Genomic DNA, 16,312 nt, shown 5'->3' with positions numbered 1-16,312 from the left:
CCCGGAGACAAGTGACGACTGAGGGTCCCGCCCTGAAGCTGGGGTTGGGTTTGGGGAGGGAAAATTCTTGCAAGCATGGGAAGAAGTCTGGGAAAGGCGAGGAGAATGGGATTGATGGAGAAGAACATAGGGCGCCAGGGCCGCTAGCCAGAAATTCAGATCTGACTTCAGCGGCAGCTTCCAGAACAGCCGGAGCAGGCCAGCCCGGACAGGCGGGTCCCAGAAGGGGGGCGTGTCTAGTGATTAGGCGGCGGCTTTCGGTTTCTCCTTCCTCTAAACGCCTGCACTTCTGGTCAGCGCCACCAGCTCCAGCCGGCGTCCGGGACTTTCCGCGCACGCCGCCAGCCCGCCCTTCTTCCCTCCCGTGGAGACTCCTGTGCAGCGCGGACGCCGAGAGTCCCAGGCTGGGACCAGACCCTGGACAGCGCGCTCGATGGCTGCGCTCGCCTGGGTGGCGGCCGCGCTGCTGCTGTTGGCCGACTGGCTGCTGCTGCGGCCCGGGCTCCCGGAGATCTTCTCCCTGCTGGTTCCGGAGGTGCCGCTGCTCCGGGTCTGGGCTGTGGGCCTCAGTCGCTGGGCCATCCTGGGGCTGGGAGTCCGCGGGGTCCTCGGGGTCACCACGGGAGCCCATGGATGGATGGCTGCATTGCAGCCGCTGGCAGCGGCGCTGGGGTTGGCCCAGCCGGGACTTGCCTCGTTCCGCGAGCTGGCCTCCTGGGGAGCACTCCGGGAGGGTGACAGCGCTGGAGTACTGCACTGGGGCAGTCGCCTCGACGCGTTCGTTCTCAGTTATGTGGCAGCATTGCCGGCAGCCGCCCTGTGGCACAAGCTGGGGAGCCTCTGGGCGCCCAGCGGCCGCGGGGGCGCTGGAGACATGGTGCGTCGGCTGCTAGGCTTCCTGGGTTCCGAAAAGCGGCGCCTCCACCTGGTTCTGGTTCTCTTGATCCTCTCCTGTGTTGGTAAGAGGGGCTCAGGGCGAAAGAGCAGGCCACAGGGGACAGGGCAGGAACCCAGGGCAACGGGCAGGGAGGAAGATACAGTGTTCCCGGGAAGTGTCAGAGCCTAAGGAGGCAACCTAGGCTGAAAGGGAAGGACCCTGGCCCGAGAGGGAGCTGTGCTGGGGACGGGGTCTTCCTGGGAGCAGAAGCTCATCACATCACAGCCCAGTGTGAGGGTTTCTCTCTACACCGTCATCTTTCTTTTTCTTTCTTTCTTCCTTTCTTCCTTCCTTTCTTTCTTTCTTTCTTCCTTTCTTTCTTTCCTTTCTTTCTTTCTTTCTTTCTTTCTTTCTTTCTTTCTTTCTTTCTTTCTTTCTTTCTTTCTCTCTCTCTCTCTCTCTCTCTCTCTCTCTCTCTCTCTCTCTTTCTTTCTTTCTTTCCTTTTTCCCCTTTGAGACGGTCTTTCTATGTGGTTCTGCTGTCCTGATCTCACAATGTAGCCCAGGCTGGCCTCAAACCCAGAGAGATCTGCCTGCCTCTGCCTCCCAGGGCTGGGATTAAAGGCTTGTGTCTCAAGCCCTGCTAACTGCCATCTTTCTTGATTAGTCCTGGAAAAGTTTGATGTAGCCGAACAGGCCTCTGTCGGGGAGCTCTGCTCCGGCTTTCTGGACAGTGGTGAAGGGAGAGGGGCAGGGGGAGATCCTAAGGGGTGTGCTCGGAACGCATGTGACTGAGATATCTCCTCTCTCTCCCCAGGGGAAATGGCCATTCCTTTCTTCACCGGCCGCATCACTGACTGGATTCTTCAGGATAAGGCAGCTCCTAATTTTTCTCGAAACATATGGCTCATGTCCATTCTCACCATAGCCAGGTGTGGAGGATGGGAACGGGGATCCCCGGAGCAGAGGGGACAGGATGCTGGGACTGTTGTTTGAGCATACTTCTGCAGGGATCTGGGACTCTGTCCCAGGGAGGACACACCTGACCCTCCTTCCATCTCTCCGACACTCTAGTACAGTGCTGGAGTTTGCTGGCGACGGTATCTACAACATCACCATAGGCCACATGCACTGCCGTGCCCATGGAGAGGTGTTTCGGGCTGTCCTTCACCAGGAGACAGGGTTTTTCCTGCAGAACCCAGCAGGTATCTCACGGAACTTTTTCATTTGTATAACATAATCTGTGTATATCCACACACACTCTCAGCTGCCCCTCCTTTATAAACATGTACACACGCATGCCCAGGTCAATCCCCAGCCCCATATAAAGGGGGTGTGGCAATCCCAACACTTGGGAGAAGGAGGCAGGAGATAGAGGTTGAAGTTCAAAGCCATTCACCCACATAGTCAATCTGAGGCCAGCCTAGGCTACACCATCCTGTCTTAAAATCCAGGGCTTGTATGTTAGGCAAAAATCCTACCAGCTGAGCGACTTCTCAAGCCTCCTTATTCATGATGTATCTAAAATGGAGCAAAGCATTGTCCTCTTTACTCAAAGAGAAATAGTCTCTGCAGAGACTCCCCGTAGAAACCACAGTCTCAAACCCTGGAAAGCCGGAGGCTGCGATGTCCCACACCTCATTTTAAAAGGAGGAGACCCGCAAAGGCAGACACACTGGGGCTCGACCCCAGGGTCTCCCTTTCCCAGTGGACCCCTGGACTGCTTTCTTGGGAGCAGCTCTTTTCTCTCTATGTCTACTTGACCAACGGCAGGACGCACACAGCATATGCATGGTCTTTAGAAGCCGAAAGCTTTCGGGGATCTAGATATTCACATTCCATCAACTGTTTTTTTTCCCCCCTCTTTCTCAAGATAGGGTGTAGCCTTGACTGGCCTGGAATTCACTAACTAGTAGACCAGGCTGACCTTGACTGCCTCCCCCTACCCCCGCCCTAGAGTGTTGCGATTAAAGGTGTGTGCCACCACACCCACACCCAGCTCCATCAGCTTCTTTATAGGTCCACGCAGGTCCACCAGAGCTTTCCTTTCTCTTTCCCTGCACTGAAGTTCCCACAGCTACCCAAGCTCCTGCCCCTGCTGGCTGCAGCCTCCTCAGGATGCTGACATGGCCACCCTGGTGTCCTGTTGTCTGTTATCTCCTCTTGTCTCTGTGAACCACTGTCTCTCACTGTCTCTCACGTCCTCAATGTGGCAGGTTCCATCACATCTCGGGTAACTGAGGACACATCCAAGGTGTGTGAATCTATCAGTGACAAGCTGAACCTGCTGATGTGGTACCTGGGGCGAGGCCTGTGTCTCCTGGCGGTCATGTTTTGGGGGTCACTGCACCTCACTGTGGTCACCCTGCTGGCCCTGCCCCTGCTTTTCCTTCTGCCTCAGAAGCTGGGGAAAGTGTACCAGGTACGTGCTCAGGTCCTCAGCTCCCACGCTGTTTCTCCTAGATTGCTTTCAGTGCGACTTCTCTCTGCTTCTCCATCATCCCGAGCCCCTGTTGCCTCTGGCTCCACACTGCCCTGCATCCGCAGCCTGTTCTCTGCCTTCTCTCTAACTTCTGGCCACAACCTGTCCTTATGAATTGGATCCAGGTTGGAGAGGCAGCTCAGGGTGAAGGATGCTGGCTGTTCTTCCAGAGGATCTGAGTTTGGTTCTCAGCATCCACACCAGGCAGTTCACAGTGGTCTGTAGTCTGATGCTCTCTTCCGGTCTCCACGGATACTTATACATACATAATGCACACACATACATACAATTGAAAATAAATCTTACAAAAACCTAGAAGCATGGCTGTAGACCTTTCTCCTCGATCTGTCCCTCTGGCTGCTGACGTTAATCTCCATGTAGGTAACCGAGGTATTGGCGTTCCTTCTCATTTGCACGCCCTGTGTGAAGTCTCTGCTCCGTGTCTTCCACAGTCACTGCAAGTGAAGGTACAGGAGTCTCTAGCGGAGTCCACGCAGGTGGCCATCGAGGCCCTGTCCGCGATGCCTACCGTGCGGAGCTTTGCCAACGAGGAGGGAGAGGCCCAGAAGTTTCGGCAGAAACAGGAGGAGATGAAGACTCTCAACAAGAAGGAGGCCTTGGCCTATGTGGCCGAACTCTGGACCATAAGTGTGAGTACCTGGAGACGAATGTCACTTCTTTGTCCCAACATGTCTTGATTTTACTATTTCCCAACCCTACTTCTGTTCCTCCTCCAGTGGGAAGTGATTGACTCCGGGTCTTCGATCACTCTACTCTCTGTCCTTAATTCCCTCCATGTTTTGTGGTGCTGGGAAGCATCCTTCCACAGAGACACATGGAGTCCACTCGACTTGTGTGTGAGAGACACCACTCTCCCGGCTCCAGGTCTTTCCTTTGCCACTCAGAAAGCCACACATTCCTGTGCTGTGTGTGCCTCATGCTGGCACTGCGTGTGTGAGCTAGTGGGAGCCACGAGACGTGCCAGAGGCCAGTGGCCAGGGGCATCTGTAACAATGACAACTAAAAGCAGTAACCAGCGGTTCCAGGCTCGATCCTGCCATCAATCAGCTCCGTAACCACACACATTACTGATCCTGCCATCAGTCAGCTCCGTGACCACACATGTTACCTTTTTCTGAGGCTGTTTCCCTGGTTAGAAAAATGGGAATAAAAACTGATGTGTTGATTCACACCTGTAATCCCAGTACTCAGGCAAAAGCAGGAGGATTGCTGTGAGTTCCCAGACATCATGGGCCATGATGTGGGGAGTGAGGGCCGTGAGATGGCTCAGGAGGTAAAGATGCCTGCTGCCAAACCGGATGACCTGAGTTCTATCTCTGGAACCCACACGATGGAAGGAGATAAGTTGTCCTTTGACCTCCACAAGGTGCACCCTAACGTCCACTCACATATAAACAAGTAAATAAATGTAGTTTTTAAAAAAGTAAATTAAAAAACCAAAACAGCAACAAGAAAGGAATAATAAGCTCATTCACAGAGGCTCTTGATGTCAGAACAAGCTGATGGCTCAGCTGTTAAGAGCGCACGCCTTTAATCCCAGCACTCGGGAGGCAGGGCCAGGTGGATCTCTGTGAGTTCGAGGCCAGCCTGGGCTACAGAGCAAGATCCAGGACAGGCACCAAAGCTACACAGAGAAACCCTGTCTTGAAAAACCAAAAATAGATAAATAAATAAATAAAGAGTGCACGCCTTTAGTCCCAGCACTTGGAGGGCAGAGGCAGACAGAGGCAGGCAGATCTCTGTGAGTTCAAGGCCAGCCTGGTCTACAGAGAGAGTTCCAGGACAACCAGGGCTACACAGAGAAACCCTGTCTCAAAAAACAAAACAAAACAAAATACAAAAAAGAGCACAGACCGCTTTTCCAGATGACCAGCACTTATGTAGGGCAGCTCACAACCGCCTGAAACTGTTGCTCCTGGGGTTCTGATGCCCTCTTCTGGCTTCTGTGGGCACCTACACTCATGTGCACATACCCACAGAGACATACACACACATATAACTTAAAATTGTAAAAATGAGTCTTTTTAAAAGAGTCAAATGTTCCTCAAACAAGGAGACGATGGTGATGAGGACCTGGAGGACTCCCTGAGCTGTGTTCAAATCTGATCCTTGATCCCTCCTTTCTCCCTGTCTCTCATTTCTCGGAGAACACACTTGTGACCTTTCCAGTCCGTTTTATCGCATGGTTTCCCCGTAGATCTCGGGAATGCTGCTGAAGGTGGGAATCCTGTACATCGGTGGGCAGCTGGTGACCGGAGGGGCTGTTAGCAGCGGGAACCTTGTCTCCTTTGTTCTGTATCAGCTGCAGTTCACCCACGCTGTTCAGGTGAGTCCCTGCCACTTCTCCTTTCCCCTCCCTGCAGTGCCTCGGCTGTCTGTGCCTGCCCATTGGCGGTCTCTACTTGCCATTGGCTGTCTCTGCTTGCCCATTGGAGGTCTCTGCCTGCCCATTGGCGGTCTCTGCCTGCCATTGGCTGTCTCTGCCTGCCATTGGCTGTCTCTGCCTGCCCATTGGAGGTCTTTGGCTGTCTCTGCCTGCCCATTGGCTGTCTCTGCCTGCCCATTGGAGGTCTTTGCCTGCCATTGGCTGTCTCTGCCTGCCATTGGTTGTCTCTGCCTGCCATTGGCTGTCTCTGCTTGCCCATTGGAGGTCTTTGGCTGTCTCTGCCTGCCCATTGGAGGTCTCTGCCTGCCCATTGGAGGTTTCTGCCTGCCATTGGCTGTCTCTGCCTGCCCATGGCTGTATGTGGCTGTCTTTGCGATTCTCTGCCTCTTCCCAGCACAGAATGCTATCAAGCGGGTTAGCCCTCCCACCTGCCGTCAAGGTCCGTTCAGTTCCCACCCACCCTCCACTCTACTCTGCAGGGTCTGCTCTCCTCCTATCCCTGGATGCTTAAGGCCGTGGGCTCTTCAGAGAAAATATTTGAATACCTGGACCGGACTCCTTGCTCTTCACTCAGTGGCTCGTTGGCACCCTCAAACATGGAAGGTCTTGTTGAGTTTCAAAACGTCTCCTTTGCCTATCCAAACCATCCCGATGTCCAGGTGCTTCAGGTACTGCCACCAATCCTGAATCCCACCTTCGCCTCTTCTCTCCTCTTACTAACTGCCCAGGTCCTCCCTAGCCCTCAAAGGCGCCAATGAGAACCATGTGTTTATACATCACCCCAACCCAAGCATGGGCTTGGTTTTCCAGTGGTATGGAGAAGAGGCTTCAAGGAGAAGGCTTCTGGGCTCGAGTGATGGCTCTGTGGCTAAGAGCATGTGCTGCCCTTGCCGAGGACCCCAGCTCAATTCCCAGCATGCAAATGGTGGCTCACAACCACCTGCTCCAGTTCCAGGGGGATCCAACACCCTCTTTTGACTTCTGTGGGCATAAGGCATGAACATGGCATGCGTGCATTCATACTGGAAAAATAGTCATGCACGTAAAATTAAATAAATAAATCTAAAAAAATTTAAGAGAAAGCTCCTATAACAAAGGAGTTGGCAGGGCAACATGTGACTCCAGTTTCCATTTGTGATGCAGATGTGATGTCTGCTTCCTGGGGGGAATGCTCAGCCTCCACCCTCCAGTTTTAACTCCCCAGGGACGCTTCTTGCCCATTCCTTTGCCCCGGCCCCTCTCTCTCCTTTGGTGGGTCATCCCAGAAGTCCATGCACACAGAGGCCAGGGACGGCTGTGTATTCTCCCATTTTTCCTTTTGGGTAATGTGCCATGTTGTACACCGAGTACAGTGACCAGCTCTAGGCCAGAGGAGCTTTTCACCATGTGCTTCTCTGGCCTCCAGGGCCTGACCTTCACACTGCATCCTGGGAAGGTGACAGCGTTGGTGGGACCCAATGGGTCTGGGAAGAGCACCGTGGCTGCCCTGCTGCAGAATCTGTACCAGCCCACCGGGGGCCAGCTGCTGCTGGACGGCCAGCCCCTGGTCCAGTATGACCACCACTACCTGCACACTCAGGTGAGCAAGGAGGGAGTGTGGAGGAGGGGAGGAGATCAAGCCAGGAGAACATTCTCAGTGAAAACTCTTGCTGAAGGCTGGGGATGCAGGCAGTCATGGGCAGAGTGGGGGCCGTGTGCAGGACACATGACTGTAAGGTGTGCACTTGCTTGTGAGTCTGCAGGACACATGACTGAAGGTGTGCATTTGCTTGTGAGTCTGTAGGACACATGACTGAAGGTGTGCACTCGTTTGTGAGTCTGTAGGACACATGATTGAAGGTGTGTACTTGCCTGTGAGTCTGCAGTCCCTAGACAGTGACACTCCTGTGTTTCCTGTCTATGGCTCTTCCCATTTCACCTTAGGTGGCCGCGGTGGGACAAGAGCCACTGCTATTTGGAAGAAGTTTTCGAGAAAATATTGCCTATGGCCTGACCCGGAATCCAACCATGGAGGAAATCACAGCTGTGGCCATGAAGTCTGGAGCCCACGATTTCATCTCCAGACTCCCTCAGGGCTATGACACAGGTATCTCCATCTCACCTCCAGACTCCGATAACCCTGCTTTATTACTCGATTCCCCCTCCCTTTGGACTTCAATATGTAGTTGAAAGTCGTGTTTCTGTGATTCACATCCTCAGAACTCTATCCACCTTCTCAGGGCCTCCCTTCCAGCTTCCTCTGTTGTGTGTGTGTGTGTGTGTGTGTGTGTGTGTGTGTGTGTGTGAGAGAGAGAGAGAGAGAGAGAGAGAGAGAAATTGTGTGTGAGAGTGTATGTGTTTGTGTGAGTGTGCATTTAGGTGTAAATGTGTCTGTGCATATGTGTGTGTGAATGTGTATTTGTGTGAGAGAGAATCTGTGTGTGACTGTGTCTCTCTCTGTATGAATGTGTCTCTATGTGTGAATGTGGGTGTTTATGTGAATGTTTGTATGTATGTGTGAGAGAGTGTCTGCATGTGTGTGAATGTGTGTCTCTCTGTGTGAATGTGTGTGTGTGCGTGTGTATACAGGTGTGTGCTTGTGTGTGTACACACCTATCTACATCTCAGCTGGTCTCTTGTCTGCAGAGGTGGGTGAGACTGGGAACAAGCTGTCAGGGGGTCAGCGACAGGCAGTGGCCTTGGCCCGAGCCTTGATCCGGAAGCCACGCCTGCTCATCTTGGATGACGCCACCAGTGCCCTGGATGCCAGTAACCAGCTACGGGTAAGGCTCTAATCTTCACCTGTCTTTCTGAGACCGTCTGGCTATAGTCTTGGCTGGCCTGGAACTCAGTTTGAAGACCATCCTGGCCTCAGAGGAGTAGCAGGCTTTCTTTTTGTGGCTGCCACCCGGCACCCTGACACTGAGACTTATTAGTTCTGAATGCTCAGCCTAGCTTAGGCTCGTTTCTGGCTAGTTCTTTTAGCTTAAATTAACCGGTTTCTCTTTATCTTCCTTTTGCCTCAGGCTTTTTACCTTTTCTTGCTCTATGTCCTACTTTTCCTGCTTCTTCGGTGTCTATTTGCCTGGCCCAGGCATCTCCCTCTCTTTCTCCCTCGTTCTCTCCTCCTTCTCTCTCAATCTTTTTTCAAGCCTCGATTCCTCCTCCTATGTATTCTTTCTGCCCACCAGCCCCGCCTATCCCTCCTCTGCCTAGCTATTGGCTGTTCAGCTTTTTATTAGACCAGTCAGGTGCCTTAGGCAGGCAAGGTGAAACAGATGTAACACATCTTTACATAATTAAACACACATCCTTACATCATTAAACAAATGCAGCGGCCGGGCGGTGGTGGCGCACGCCTTTAATCCCAGCACTCGGGAGGCAGAGACAGGGGGATCTCTGTGAGTTCGAGGCCAGCCTGGTCTCCAAAGCGAGTTCCAGGAAAGGCGCAAAGCTACACAGAGAAACCCTGTCTCGAAAAAACCAAAAAAAAAAACAAAAAAAAAAAAACAAATGCAGCATAAACAAATGTAACACACCTTTACACAGTTAAATTAACATTCCGCAGCATAAACAAATGTAACACGTCTTGGCCCAGTTAAAATAATCCATAGCACAGAGCCATGGCAGTCTTCCTGCTGCTACCTGCAGAGGGCGGGGTTACCCTGCTGCAGAGGCGGGGTTACCCTGCTGCAGAGGCGGGGTTACCCTGCTGCAGAGGGCGGGGTTACCCTGCTGCAGAGGGCAGGGTTACCCTGCTGCACCATCTTCCTAAGGTCTCGGTCCCGTGGGATCTTGCTTCTGTTGCTCATCCTGTTAGTCACGCCATCACGTAACTGTTCAAACCTGTCTTTGGAATTCTCAGTTCCCGTTAGCTTTTCTCCAGGACACTCAGAACCAGTGAGAAGGGCCTCTGCCCCAACAGTGCCGATGTGGGCTGGGCTTGTTTTGTGCACCAGAGCCATCCTGCCCTTTGAACTCAGTCATCCATGTCCATTGGGAGTCCTTGGCTCTGCTTATTCTGTGGATGGCAAAATAGAGACTAAGAGAGTTTGATCAACCTTCTAAAAGTCACACAGCTATTGAGCAGTGGATCCAAATCCAAGTCACCTACCTGAATTCTCATGTTCTTCGTTACTAAGTTAAATTTTTCTTTATTTTTTTTAGATTTATTTATTTTATGTGTATGAGCATTTATTTATTTTATGTACTGAGCATTTTGCCTGAATATATGTGCATTACATGAGTGCCTAATGCCCTCGAAAGTCAGAAGAGGGTGTTGGATCCCCTGAAACTAGAGTTATGGATGGCTGTGAGCCACCATGTGGGTGCTGGGACTCAACCCCGGGTCCTTTGGGAGAGCAGCCAGTGCCTTAACTGCTGAGTCGTCTCTCTGTAGACCGATTATTCTTTGGGCCACCAGCTCGCAAAAAAAGACTTGAAGACTTATTTTTAATTATGAAAGCTCGGCCTTAGCTTAGGCTTGTTTCTAATTAGCTCTTATAACTTAAATTAACCCATATCTTTTAATCTACATTCTTCTACGTGGCTTGGTTACCTTTACTCTGTGCTGCCCACCCTGCTTCCTCTCCATCTCACAGGCGACTCTGCTGTCTTCCTCTGCAAGTTCTGTCTGTCCCCAGAAGTCCCACCTAACCTCTTCCTGCCTAGGAAAGGGCCATTCAACTCTTTATTAAAACCAATCACGGTGACACATCTTCACACAGTGTAGAGGAATATTCTGCAACATCTCTCCAGCTCTGAAGTTAAATTTCTTTAAATAATATAAAAGTCCTCAGTTTATTAGGGGTTATTAAAAAGATGTATGCAGTAGGGAAGGGGATGTGTGGGGTGGGTCCTGGGGGTGGAGAGGAGGGAAATGGGAGGTGATTTGATTATATTTCATCATATACATGGATGAAATTCTCAAAGCATAAATTAATATATACTCTTGGATATAAAAAAAATTCCCACATGTTAAGGCTGAACGAGGCAACCCTAGTCTTATTGCAACTTGATATGCCATGTTTGGTTGCTATCTCTGGAAGGCCAGCCCTTTTCTGAAGGGAAACAGAGGAGGAGTGGATGGAGGAGCGGGGAGGTGGAGAGGAGGGGCTGGGAGGAGAGGAGGGAGGAGAAACCAGTTGGGATGTGATATATGAGAGAAGAAGAAATTAAAAATAAATTAACATTTCCCAGCTCATGGGTAGACTATTATGGGGGATGAGCAACTGCTCAATTCCCTCCATGTTGTGCTTTTGTGCATCTGGGCCGCCTCTTGCGAAGGGGCCTCAACAGAACAAGGGTTTGGAGAGAAGCACTCGGACCAGGACCATCAGCATCCTTGGGGGTGGGGTGGGGTGTTGGCAGGTGACAGTGTGTCCCAGCCCTGGAAGTCCAGAGGCCCCTGCCCTGTAAGGTCTGTGTTTCTGCAGGTCCAGCAGCTCCTGTATGAGAGCCCGGGGCGGGCTCCTCCAACGGTGCTGCTTATCACGCAGCAGCTCAGCCTGGCGGAGCAGGCTCATCACATCCTCTTTCTCAAAGAAGGCTCTGTCTGCGAGCAGGGCACCCACCTGCAGCTCATGGAGAAGAGTGGAGGGTGCTACCGGGCCATGGTGGAGGCTCTTGCGGCTCCTTCGGACTGACAGGCTTCCGGAGCTGCCCACTACGCACTGCCCTCCTCCATTGTCCTCCGTTGTCCTTTGCTCTGTGTGGCGGAGAACCTGGGAGCAAAGACAGCACCACACCCATTGACCAGGGGGTTGAGGCGCCAAGGCTTTGGTTACATACAAGATAAAATGTAACACGTAGGAGATGGCCAGAATTAACCATGAATGTTACCCCCGCCTCTGCCCCTTAGTTAGACTGGGTTTCAGGCCCCTCAGGCTGACCTTAAACTTGCATCTAAGACCTTGAACTCCTGATTCTCCGGCCTCCACTCTCCTGGTGCTATCTGGTATCACAGCATGCACCAACAAACTTGGTTTATGTGGTGTTGGAACCTATGAGAAGAAACGCCCAAAATGTACGAGAGGAAAGATGAGCAGCTTGTAATTAACCAAAGGCACAGGCTGGCCTATGGATAACCCGTGGGCTCTTGATATTTATAATAAAATTGGTGTTTTGTACTGTGGCTTCTCCTGTTTCTCAGCATCCACAAACGGCCCACCGAGTTAGCCAGCGCCCTTCCCCCACACAGCGCGGGGTCATGCTCTTCAGATCCTCTGTTTTACTGCTGGGTCTTATCATCCTTTATTTCCCGTGCTTCTCTTCTCCTACCTACCCATCCACTGACTCTCTGTGCTGAGCAGGACGGGGAGGCATCCCCTCCCTCCCCCCAAGCCCAAGGCATCAGCAGCTGCATCTCTGAGCCCAACTCTTCTTCGCTGAGGCAGGAGGAAGCACGGCAGCGGCTGGGGAAGCCAGGATGCCACACCAGGCCACCTCACATCCACTTTGATCCTTTCTGAACCGCTCACTCTGCTCCTCAGTGGCATACTCCGGGATAATCTCAAAGAAGCGGATAGGATTATCTTCCATTCAGGGAGAGCCGGGTGAATGTGACGCCAGCAGTTGCTGGGCAGATGAGGTCCGCACAGGTTGCAAAGAGAGGCGGGGTTTAGAAGAGTACGAGGAAGGAGCGCTCAGCCGGGATCTGGGCGAGCAGCCCAGGGCAGAAGCGCGCGTTTTCGTGGGTGGCCTCAGGGTGGTGAGATTGTTGAGCTGTGAAGGGCCCTAGGAGGGACCACATGGAAAGACCCGAACTGCGCCCTCATCCTGAATGGCCCTTCCCCACGCGCTAGGGTGTCTTTCCCCATTCCCCCTTCTGGTCGTCCCTATGCGCCCGTTTATCGTATTTTCCAGTTTCTATAAAATGACGCTTATTTGAATGCTGCCCGGGGCCTCAGGATGCACGCCTAAGTGAAGTTGCTCAATGCTCCTCTCAGGCTCCAGCTTTCCTGGAGCACCTCTAGATGTCAGGACCCTACCCAGAGGATGCCCGCCTGTGGGCGCTCGGGTACCCCACTGCTAGGCGGCCTCTGAAGGCGCACCTCTTCCAACCCGGCCCATTCTCTGTCTGGTTTCACCGACCTGGCAGCAGGGAAACTCTCCTCAGTATGACATTCTTAGTTCAGACGCCCATTGATTGGGAAAGGGCAGGGGATGGGGAGCGGGGGGCAGGGGGGGGCGGGGGGTTCTTGTTCCCTCCCCTCGGTGTTGTGGCTTTCGCTTTCACTTCCTTGTCGGGAGTCGGCGGCAGATCTCCGGGGCTGAACGGTCATGGCGTTACTGGATCTGTGCGGAGCTCGGGGGCAGCGGCCCGAGTGGGCTGCCCTGGGTGCAGAAAGTGGGTATCACTCGGACCCGGGACACTACAGTTTCTCTGCGCGAGCTCCGGAGCTCGCGCTTCCCCGGGGAATGCAGGTGAGGATTGCAGGGACCCTTGAGAGATGCAAGGGGGAGGTGAAGGAGGGAGGGGTCTGCCGGGGTCTGCGGAGGTGAGGAAGCCTGGAGCCCAGGAGAGCAGCATCCAGGCCAGCCCTAAAGCATCCACGTGGAGATGATGGCTTGGGAGAGAGGAAGGGAGGGAGAGGGGGAAGGAAGGAGGGGGGAGGAGGGAGGAAAGCGGGGGTGGGGGTGGGGTGGGGGGTGGGGGGGAGACAGAGACAGAGAGAGACAGAGACAGAGCGCGAGAGTGAGGGGTGCCCATCCCAAGACACTGCACAAATCACTATGCCTCAGTCACCACTGCTAGAGGAACACACTTGGTCTCGGAAGACCCGTGAACTGGGGTGGCTAACCTGGCCTCAGCACCATCCTAGAACACGTCAGGCAGTCTAGGACTCCAGCCTTTGTACTGTAAAATGAGAATACATCAGTAAAATGTGCTTTGGGAGAACCGAGGGAGCCATGGACGGGGAAACACCTTGAAGTCAGTTACCATGACCTTTGCTCCCTGGTGCTGGAAAACAGAAAGGTTGGTGGCCATGCCTCCCGCCTTCCTTCTCCATCTAGAGTGGTGGTTATAGAATTCTATTGGTGGTTATAGAATTCGGAGACCCCTCCTCACCCACTACTCTCCGAAACCCTGCCCGGGAGCCTCCTGTTACTGAGGTGCTCTGCACCCCCTTTTTCTCTCAGCCTTCTGAATTCCTGAGGTCCTTTGGCGGTGACCAGGAAAGGAATGTTCAGATTGAGATGGCCCACGGCACCACCACGCTAGCCTTCAAGTTCCAGCATGGAGTCATCGTGGCAGTGGACTCCCGGGCCTCTGCGGGGACTTACATTAGTGAGTACGCATGCGCACGCCGTGGCCAGCGCCTGAGGCCTGCCCACCGGTTAGGGCAGGGCAGCTGTGGAGTGGTGTGAGCAGGGAGGCCTGTGGGCTCACCCTTTGACCTCAAAACTCTTCTAGGCACCCTAAGAGTGAACAAGGTGATCGAGATTAACCCTTACCTGCTCGGCACCATGTCTGGCTGTGCTGCCGACTGTCAGTACTGGGAGCGGCTGCTGGCTAAGGAATGCAGGTGGGCAGATTTCCTCATCTCATTTGTTCAATCCTAGACTCTCCCAGATCACTTATTCCCGGTCATCTATCCTAGTGCTGATAAGGGATTTTTACAAAAGAAACAAAATAGCCTTTGTGTGATTAAAAATCTCCCGAACCTTAGTCTGTGCCCCAGCTTAGACACCAGGTAATCTGTCAGTTATTTAACACGGACACCGTCACGTTAGGATGGGGTCCTTTAACAGGCTTTTCAAAACGTGGTTCATATATTTTAAAATCCAAATCTTTCCCTCGTTCCTCCATCGCGCGCACCAGCTCATACCTTCCCAACACTCATCTCTACATCCTTTCTTAACCTCATTTTGTGGGAGAAAACTGACTCTAGTCACCCCTGAGGCCTCCTTCCTCCTCGCCTAGGCTGTACTACCTGCGGAATGGGGAACGCATCTCCGTGTCTGCGGCCTCCAAGCTGCTCTCCAACATGATGCTGCAGTACCGGGGCATGGGCCTCTCCATGGGCAGCATGATCTGCGGCTGGGACAAGAAGGTGGGTGGCCTGTCCCTATGCTCCCCACCTCCGTGAGCTGTCCCTTACCCACTGGACACTACCCTCCCCCATGCTTGGCTCAGGTGTTGATGCTGGCCACAGTGCGCTGTCTTAACTCAAATGATTCCATGCCGGTATGTGCTCACACAGTCACCAATCACGCTTGAGTCTTTCTATTACTGACAAGCTATTTCCAAATGTAACTCAGGATGATCTCCCATCTTCTAGGGACCAGGACTCTACTATGTAGATGAAAATGGGACTCGGCTCTCAGGACAGATGTTCTCCACCGGCAGCGGGAACACCTATGCCTATGGGGTGATGGACAGTGGCTACCGGCAGGATCTCAGTCCTGAAGAGGCCTATGACCTTGGCCGCAGGGCTATCGTTCATGCCACCCACAGAGATTGCTATTCTGGAGGCGTTGTTAATAGTAAGAGACCAGTGCTTCCCCCAGACACCTGGGAGAAGGGGATTTTTAGACTGGGGAGACTCAGGGGTGATGGAGTGGGGAGGAAAAGGTTTTCAGCTTGTGTGGGGGTGGGGATGGGTGCAAAGGCCCCTGCAAGTCGCTGCTGCCGCCCAGGCCACACCCCTGACTTACTGAAGAGAGGGTTGAGGCCATGGTCTTTTCTCAACCGCTCACAGTGTACCACATGAAGGAAGACGGCTGGGTGAAAGTGGAAAGTTCCGATGTCAGTGACCTGATGCACAAGTACAGGGAAGCCAACCAGTGATGGCGGTGGCTGCTGGGCAGGTGGCTCCTGGCAAGCCTGGTGGACTTGGTGACCTGGGCCAACTTCAGTCCCAGGAGAAAGGAGGGTCCAACCTACACCGGAGACAGAAAGCTCTGAAGCCATGGAGACGGCCAGGTTCACCCTTGTCTCACTGAGCACTCCATTCCTGGACACCTTTTAAGTACAATAAAAGAAAACGGTTATACATGTCTCTGTGCTGTGGCTGAATGGAATCAGTCTGTGGGGTCCTTTGGAGGGAGGGTCAGGGAGCAAACAGGAAATCAAGTGGGCTTCTACTGAGAAGGGGGCACCACCTTCTCTCTAAGTAGCTGAGCATCACCAGGCTCTTCCTGGACATCCTCCAGCACTCCCCTCCCAGGAGGATCCATCAGCCTCTTTGGACACTCACATTTAATTTCATTTGGCCCACAGCCCTTCCTGGAGTGTCATGCTCTGGGGACTCCAGTGTGGCCCCTGGTAGATGTTTTGGGGTGACTGGACTTTGTGATGATTATAAACACTGAATGGCTTCAGTAGCACCTTTTTGACATTGGATATTGAAGTGTAAAGATGCTGTTGGGTTCAATTTCATGCTGTCACCTCTGGCTGCCAGGTGAGAGCGCAGTGAAGAGAGATGAGCAGGACTCCCTGGATTGGGGAACGCAGAGGAAAAAGTGAATACCTGGGTCTGTGGAAGCACAGGAGTCCTCAAGAGTGAGGTCATGGGCCAGAGGAGAAGCCAGAGCAGAGGCAGGAGCTTCCTTCACTGGGGGT

At 53.0% G+C, this 16,312-nt stretch overlaps 2 protein-coding genes across 2 annotated transcripts; both read left to right on the top strand.

The window, feature by feature from the left end:
- The first annotated feature begins 22 nt into the window (after positions 1-22).
- Positions 23-11,878, top strand: Tap1 (transporter 1, ATP binding cassette subfamily B member). Its single transcript, XM_028861014.2, has 11 exons — positions 23-959; positions 1,695-1,809; positions 1,952-2,082; positions 3,094-3,299; positions 3,812-4,009; positions 5,578-5,706; positions 6,246-6,434; positions 7,172-7,345; positions 7,690-7,852; positions 8,392-8,528; positions 11,181-11,878. Exons 1-11 carry the CDS (start codon positions 434-436, stop codon positions 11,388-11,390), a joined length of 2,178 nt encoding a protein of 725 aa, XP_028716847.1. The 5' UTR covers positions 23-433; the 3' UTR covers positions 11,391-11,878.
- A 506-nt stretch (positions 11,879-12,384) lies between these two features.
- Positions 12,385-15,749, top strand: Psmb8 (proteasome 20S subunit beta 8). The gene is made up of 6 exons (XM_028861016.2): positions 12,385-13,170; positions 13,888-14,035; positions 14,162-14,273; positions 14,672-14,801; positions 15,030-15,234; positions 15,450-15,749. The coding sequence occupies exons 1-6, from the start codon at positions 13,027-13,029 to the stop codon at positions 15,536-15,538; spliced, it is 828 nt and encodes a 275-aa protein (XP_028716849.1). The 5' UTR covers positions 12,385-13,026; the 3' UTR covers positions 15,539-15,749.
- The last annotated feature ends 563 nt before the right edge of the window (positions 15,750-16,312 follow it).

Source organism: Peromyscus leucopus, chromosome 16_21, assembly GCF_004664715.2.
Source record: "Peromyscus leucopus breed LL Stock chromosome 16_21, UCI_PerLeu_2.1, whole genome shotgun sequence".
Lineage (NCBI taxonomy): Eukaryota > Metazoa > Chordata > Mammalia > Rodentia > Cricetidae > Peromyscus > Peromyscus leucopus.
Note: the sequence above shows the minus strand (reverse complement) of the source record. Positions and strands in the feature narration are given on the sequence as shown.

Excerpts from the sequence above, each read along its gene's own strand:
- Tap1 (XM_028861014.2), top strand. The coding sequence starts at position 434 with ATGGCTGCGCTCGCCTGGGTGGCGGCCGCGCTGCTGCTGTTGGCCGAC. Across the intron at positions 1,810-1,951 it reads TCCATTCTCACCATAGCCAG|TACAGTGCTGGAGTTTGCTG; the intron begins GTGTGGAGGATG and ends CCGACACTCTAG. Across the intron at positions 3,300-3,811 it reads AGCTGGGGAAAGTGTACCAG|TCACTGCAAGTGAAGGTACA; the intron begins GTACGTGCTCAG and ends TGTCTTCCACAG.
- Psmb8 (XM_028861016.2), top strand. The coding sequence starts at position 13,027 with ATGGCGTTACTGGATCTGTGCGGAGCTCGGGGGCAGCGGCCCGAGTGG. Across the intron at positions 14,274-14,671 it reads CTGCTGGCTAAGGAATGCAG|GCTGTACTACCTGCGGAATG; the intron begins GTGGGCAGATTT and ends CTCCTCGCCTAG. Across the intron at positions 15,235-15,449 it reads TTCTGGAGGCGTTGTTAATA|TGTACCACATGAAGGAAGAC; the intron begins GTAAGAGACCAG and ends AACCGCTCACAG.